Genomic DNA, 7,163 nt, shown 5'->3' with positions numbered 1-7,163 from the left:
GTCAAATTTACTGACTAGTTTTTCCTCACTGCTCTCCAGAGGTGCTTTGTCCTTGCTCGCGAACGCGGCCTCCTCCTCTTCCTCGTCCTCTTCCTCCTCCTCACAGTTCAGGCTCCGTGGCTCGTCGTCCTCCTCCCCTTCCTCAGGAGAAGAAGCTGAAGATTTGCAGAACCTTTCGGGATCTAATAGTGTTCTTTGCCCTGGGTCCCCTACCTCGTATTCCTTCAGGATTCCAAAGATCTCGATCAGGCAGCGCCGGAAATACTCCACTAAGAGCTCCAGCAAGCCTGGCAGCTACAAGGGGGGAGAAAAACAGGAGGGGAGGAAGAAACAGTGATCAGAAAACAGCTCAGGTCAACACAAGCAGGGCTGAGAGTTTAAGCAGCGCTGTTAATTAATGGGTTTTTTTCATGCTGGCAATAAACGGTGCAAAACAGAGTTTTTTGTCCTTTGAGAGAAAGGACAAAAGCAGATACTGACTGTGAGTATCCAAGCTGTCCCCCTGCACACATCCACGTGCTCCTGGGTTGTATCTCCCTCCTGGTTAAGTCACAGGGAGGGCCTTTCCAGGACTGCTGAGGAGATTTCACACCAACACACACATAAATCACACGGGCCAGCGAGTGACCAAGCTCACAGCTGCCCAGACCCCATGTTCTCTTCCCACCTGGAACGCTCCCCCAGGTACAGGGACGCCCGGGAGTCTGCACGAGCTGATTGTTGCCAGCTCACTGACAGAAACCCCTACAGAATTTGCACTTCAAAGACCTGCCCCAAAGAGCATCTGCACCCACCTGGCTGAGGTTGAAGGTCATTATGCTGTTGTCATCATAGAGCAGGATGTTTATGGTATCTAAGGCCCACGTACTTTCAGCCAGCAGCCCAGACTTCAGAGACATCATCACTCTCCAGGCTTCAGGAGTTCCTGTAACATAAACACATGATACTTTAGCTCCTGGAGTTTAAAAACAAAAAGGAGATACTTGATACTGCTTTTTGGACCCGTGAAGAGCAGAGCCTGATTAAGATGATGCACAGACTGTGTGTACCAGCAATCTGCCCGCAGGCAATGCCAAAATGAGGGCTGAAAATACGATTAACGTGCAAAAATACAGCTTTTTCAAAGCCAGCAGAGCCCTTCTGCCTGGCAGGACTGCACCAAAGGGTCAAGGCAGGAAAGCAGGGGTTTCCTCACCGATATCTTTTGCTGTTAGCCGCCTCCTCTGCTTCAACACAGGTTGCGTGGCTTCTACTGATCCCGGCGGGAAGGTGATGTCTCGTCGGATCATGGGAGGCTGGACAGCTGCTGGTGTTACGTGTGAGGCAGGAACAGGTGGTCCTGCCTTCTGCATCTTCATCCCCGAGTGCAGGAATGGAGATTTACTCGGAGAAGTGCGATTCTCCAGAGGTCTGGGCAGAGGTGCTGGGCTGGATACCTGAGGAATGTGATTCTGCATGCTGGGGGGGGTCTGGTAGTTAGACTGGGGGGGCCTGGTCATTGGGGGCACGGGGGCAGAGGGACCATAAGGAGGTTGCCTGTTCCCGTGGGAAGGCCATGGTCCCTCGTGGTTGACCCTCTGGTCTGAATGCAGAATTTCATCTGTTCGAGTCACTCCGTGATACGCGGGGCCCTGGGGCGCGGAGCCCGTGCTCGGCCGGTTGGGGAAGCTGTACCCCATCTCATTGCGCCCCTGCCACATGGCCCCTTGCTGGGGACCCTCCGGAGCGGACTGGATGGGACCACCCATCATCTGAGGAGGCATGTTCTGCTGAGCATTGGAGCCCGGGGGAGCCGAGACCCTGTCTCTGCCGAATTGGAAGGGGAACTGGTTCTGCGGCCCTCCGGCGGCTCGGCGGTCGGCAGCGGGGTAGGTGCTCCCATACTGGTTATACAGGTCCTGCTGGGGGGATGGCTGTGCAGGAGGCTGCTGGCTGGGCTGCTGGGGCTGTGCTGGAGGCAGCTGCTGCTGGGTCTGGCCCTGCCCGGCGCTGTAGGGGACGTTGTACATCTCCCCTTCGTGGCGCTTGGCGGGGAGGCCGTAGCTCCCGTCCATCGGCCGCTTGTAGTTCTGCGGGGAGGAGAAAGGCATTGACAACGTGAGATTGGAAATTCAGGAAGGACTGTTTCACTAAAAGGGTTGTCAGGCATTGCAGGGGCTGCCCAGGGAGCTGGTGGAGTCCCCATCCCTGGAGATGTCCAAGGACGTGGCACTCGGTGCTCTGGGCTGGGTGACAAGGTGGGGATCGGGCACAGGTTGGACTCGATGATCTCGGAGGTCTTTTCCAACCTCTGTTGGTTTATTGGTATTCTGTGAAACAAAGAACCCAAACCTCACTGGGGAGAGTCCTCAGAGCCAGAGGATCTGGCCTGTGGCATAGCCTGGGAGAGGCTTTGTCTCATTGCTGGCCATATCCAACATGAAGCTGGATCAGTCATTCCCTTCCACAAGCCAAGGCCAATTCCTTGTGGCTGGCTGGGTAGTTTCCTTGTGGATTCTACAAGGATGCCTTGGGGGCAGGAGTCTGCCCGCAGAAAGGACTTTCCTGCAGGAAAGACTCAGCTCTACAATGAATTCACCACAAACCAAACCAGGCACCAGTACTTGCTTCCTTCCACATCCAGGAATTTAATCAGACCCTAATTCTTTTATATTTCCCAGGTTTCTGCTGAAGCATCAAACAAAATGTATTAAAAACTGTTCTACTTCCTGCTTCTTCCTTTCCTGTGGATTTCAAAACACACTGCTGAAAGGAGCAAGAATGATTCTCCCCCCTCATTCTTTTAAGTGCAAATGGAGAAAACAGTCAACGGTGGAGACAAAATTAAAATCCAGGATCTCTCTCGCCTCCAAGGTCTGTGCTGGAGCTGCTGTAGAGGCGATTCAGACACTCCACGGTCATGACTGGCTTCAGATGGAGCTCTAGGGCTTCAAAGATGACAAGTTCCAGAGTAACTCGAACTCTTGGCTCCGAGCCCCGTGGCTCTGGTTGCAGAGCCAAACGGCAGAGCAGTTGGAATTATTCTTAGCACAGCTCACTGAGTGCCCTCTCTATACTCTCCTAAAGCAGAGGACTTAAAATTATCAGGAAAACATTATGGGTCCTGGCACGGATACAAAGAGCAAGTCATATGTAAGGATTATGGGAAGGGATATATGTTCATTCAAACTGTCCTGAAACAAACCTGATGGGTTTGGGAACAGTGAGGAGGAGACAGCTGGGCAACGGAGTCTGAAGCCTCTGGCTGCAGGCTCAGAAAGGGATAGACAAAAAAAATCCTCTGGGTTGTGCAGAATGATCCACCTGAAGCAGCTCCCCAGAACGATCCAGGAGCTACTCCAAATAAACTCATCACTTGGACCAAAGGTGTTAGAGAAACAGGACTGTATTCAGAAAGTTCCAGAGGGGCAGAGGTGCCCAGCAAAGCTTTCTCATCTCCTGCTGCCTGACCAGGGTGTGCAAACAACCTCCATTCTCAGAACACTGTCTTGCTAACACGACACTGGGAATGCTAATTAAAACTTTAAATTGTTTGCAATTTATACAGCCTCCTGTATAAGGCCAGGCTGGATGGGGCTTGGAGCAACCTGGTCTGGTGGAAGGTGTCCCTGCCCATGGCAGGGGGTTGGAATGAGATGAGCTTTAAGGTCCCTTCCAACCCAAACCACTGTGTGATTCTCTGATAAGGTATTTAATTCTACATATTCATAAAGCAACCAGCGGGTTTTCACCTCCTTTCTTCACAACGTTCACAGATAAAAACCTCTTATGTCTCTCAGTTGAACAAACCAGAAACCTTGGGATCCCTTACCTGCTGCTGCTGCTGATACATGGTGGTTTGCTGGCTTGGGAAGGGGCTGCCCGAGGATGTGCCTTGAGTGGAGAATTGATTGCCATAGGAATCATGTCTGCAGAAGAAACAGATGCATTAATTGTCGCTGTCAGAGCCTCAGAGCTCTCTCACTGGGAAGGGCAACACCCCCCACAGACCTTTGCTGCTGCTGCTGCTGCTGTGGGTAGCGGCTGGGAGAGTACATCCCCGACTCCGGGGTGGAAGGCATGATGTTTGGCTGCGGAGTTCCCGTTCCCAAGTTGCCCTCAGGTCCCATGCCGGGCTCCGTCCTACATGGAAACAAGAGAGAAAAACCCCATATAAACCCTTAGATTCCCCCCTTGGCTCCTCCAATGATCACCAAAGTCACAGCAGTGAAGAGCAAGGGCTGATCACCCACGAGGCACCTCAGGATGCCTCCAGGTTCCAGTACCCACCTCACTCTGTCGTAAGGACCTCCGTAGGAATAGTGCTGCCGCTGTCCCATGGCCATGTTACCCATCCCTGGGCCTGCAGCACGGTTGTAAGGGTCACCCATACCACTGTTGGGGCCCTGCCCTGAGGACATGAAGGGATCGCTTCCTGGAGCTGGAATACCGAGAGAAGAAACAATTAGTGTGGCCACCACTGCCTCAGAAAGTTAAACCCCGTTCTCTGGGGAAGAAGGGGCAAGCAGAAGGTTTCCTACAGCACATTCCAGGGTGCAGCCAGCTAGCAGGGATTAGTACTCAAGGAGAAAGTGGAGAAAACACAAGGACTTGCTCACCTTTCCTCATACCACTGTAAGGATCTTTATTTGGCTCGTAAGACATGCGACCCATCATGTCAGAGGTATTCATGCTGGGCTGGTACCCTGGATTTGGAGTCATGGAGTTCCGTTTCTGGAACGTAGGATCACTGCCATCAGCAAAGGCATCCTGAAGGCCCACGGAGTTACTCCTGGTTCAAGAAAAAAAACCCCACAAACACCAGGTTACAGAGGTCCACGGTGCTCCTCAGGATAGTTTTCCTCACGTGCTGCCTCTCAGGTGTTGCTATCCCCTAGAAGGACCACAGTCCTGCTCCTTTCATGAACTGCCTTTCTTCAACAGTGTCCTCTGACCCCACCTCCAAATTAATGAATATTGACACACAATGCTCCTGCGAGCCACAAATGAGGGAGCAGAGCAATGGAGTCCCACCAAAACAGGCAGTCAAATCCCCAGCCCCTTGCAGTGATGGCCAGAGGTGACCCCATGTTCACAGCTCCCACCCAACAGCGGAGGAGGGAGCGATGGTTCCCTACCTGATGCCTGGCAAAGGGGGCATCTGGCTGTGTGGCGTCGACGCTGGAGTTGGTGGCTTCAAGTCTCCTCCTTCTGCCATGGAGCTGCTGGTGGACTGAGGTGTCTGAGGACCCTGCATGGAGCCTGAACCCGCTGCAAGAGGAGAAATGTGGTGTGAGCAGCTTTAGCCCCTGGGGATGCAACCCAGGACCTCCCAGAACATCAGCCCCAAGAACAGAGAGCCCTTGAAGGAAGAGACAGGTGAAATGTGGCCAAAAAAGTACAAGGAGCTCAATGTTTCAAGGACAGGCTGGGACAGGCTTCCTGGAAGAACCACATACAGAGAACACGTTCCTTCTCACAGAATCTCAGAATATGCTGAGTTGGACGGATCATCGAGTCCAACCCTCAGCACTGCACAGGACCACCCCCGGGAGTCACACCATGTGCCTGAGAGTTTCATCCAAACACTCCTTGAGCTCTGTCAGGCCTGGTGCTGTGACTGCTGCCCTGTGCCTCATTCTTAACCACACTCCCTTTTACACGTGGTGCCACCACCATGGCACTGTGTGGTGCCTCCCAAGCTATCCCACCGGAGGTTGATGCTCTGGAGTGCACCATGTGGCAGGAATATGGTGCTTCCTGGCAAGGAACCCCTGACACGTCACCCTCACACCCTTTCCACCTGGGAGGGTGGTGAGTTTGAGCCCCTCTCCTGGAAGCCTCAGGAACCTTCCTAGAGATGGAAACCCCAGGACATCAGCTGAAGCCACCAAGTATCTCTGAACAAGGCTGCTCTGCCCTTCCAGAGGGGTTAATTCACGCGCCACTCCCAAGGATTCCTGGAACAGGGAATGCCGGAGATGCCGGATCTTTTCACTGAACGACAAAACCCGTCCAGCAAGTTCCCTGCAAGGTCCCTGCCTCCCTGCTCTACGCTCCAGTGAGCTTTCATCAAACATCCCAGGCTGTGTGTAATCCAGCTGTGCCGTGAGCTCGAGGAGCTCCGCTGGCCCTGGATCGCTGTGACAGTGTCAGCTCAGGTTCAGCCGCTCCTCGCAGCTGGCAGGAGCTGAACTCTTAATTAATGTTTCCATTAGTTACCGTCCCCAGCACCCGATATCCCTCAGCTCCAGCCCTGCTGGTTGATGAGTCATTTCAGCTATTCATTAAAATCCTCCGAGGTCACGTCCAGGGCATGTTTGTTTACACCCCACCTTCCTGGCACCCTGTCCTCAACTCTGTGACTCCCTCCCAGCACGGGGAGGTCTCGGAGAGAAGGAAGGGCAGCGGGAGCTCAGCGGGGAGTTTCATTCATGGGCCCTCCTTCGCTCCACTCGCTTCCCCCGGGAATTCACTCCCGGCTCCGTTTGTGCTGCTGGCACCGGCAGGAAGAGGCCCCGAGACATTCCCTGCGTCGCTGCCATTTGGTGTTTGTCCCCACCTCCCGCCGTCCCTCCCACTCACAAGTTTACACACAGTTGGAGCGGGGCCAGTTCCACGCTCTGGGAATTAAAACCCAGCGAGGACTGGTGGTGCCTCCTCCCCCTCCAGGGACAGGCTGTGTCTGCGAGCAGGAACCCTGGAAGGTTTTCAGGAAACCCGAGTGCCCGTGAGGCAATTCTCAATCCCTCCCGGCCACCGGTCTCTGTGAACACTTCTGGGGTTTGAGGGGTGGGAGGGACACTGCCCGGGAAGAGCTCCGGCACCCCTGCAGCCTCAGAAAGTGGTTAATGGATAACTCATTCCCAAAGTTCTGCAGGAGTTAATTTGGCAGAAATGAAGAGGAAGCCAATGCCAACAGGTTGTAAAGTCTGCAGGGAGAGCAAACCACGTCTGTGTGGGACAACAGAGCCTTTCAGCCTTTCTGATGGGCCTTCAAAATGTCCCGCTGTTGTCCACTGGGTTTATAAACAGGGAAGTTATTCTCTATCCAGGTGATTTCTTGGAGACAGGACTGTGTGTGTGAGTCTGGAGGACACTGGGCCCTGGAAATGCAGTGTCCACTGGGACTCAGTATTCCAAGGCTCTTCAGCCTGGAGCTGGGGTTGAGTAATTTGTGTTGT

At 53.7% G+C, this 7,163-nt stretch overlaps 1 protein-coding gene across 2 annotated transcripts in view; it reads right to left on the bottom strand.

Moving 5' to 3' along the window:
• The window catches only part of ARID1A (AT-rich interaction domain 1A), a 57,652-nt gene that overhangs the window by 2,703 nt on the left and 47,786 nt on the right, over positions 1-7,163 (bottom strand). For both annotated transcript variants that reach the window (XM_064635035.1, XM_064635036.1), the window contains exons 13-20: positions 5,118-5,250; positions 4,599-4,771; positions 4,270-4,420; positions 3,991-4,122; positions 3,812-3,908; positions 1,196-2,069; positions 795-925; positions 1-294 (exon numbers count right to left, since the gene is read on the bottom strand). The exon at positions 1-294 is cut by the window's left edge and continues 2,703 nt beyond it. In XM_064635035.1, coding sequence (XP_064491105.1) covers positions 1-294; positions 795-925; positions 1,196-2,069; positions 3,812-3,908; positions 3,991-4,122; positions 4,270-4,420; positions 4,599-4,771; positions 5,118-5,250 — 1,985 coding nt within the window. The remainder of the gene's footprint in view (positions 295-794; positions 926-1,195; positions 2,070-3,811; positions 3,909-3,990; positions 4,123-4,269; positions 4,421-4,598; positions 4,772-5,117; positions 5,251-7,163) is intronic.

The sequence above is a fragment of the Pseudopipra pipra genome, chromosome 24, assembly GCF_036250125.1.
Source record: "Pseudopipra pipra isolate bDixPip1 chromosome 24, bDixPip1.hap1, whole genome shotgun sequence".
Taxonomy (NCBI): Eukaryota; Metazoa; Chordata; class Aves; order Passeriformes; family Pipridae; genus Pseudopipra; species Pseudopipra pipra.
The sequence above is the reverse complement of the archived record's forward strand: the minus strand, read 5'-3'. Positions and strand labels throughout refer to the sequence as shown.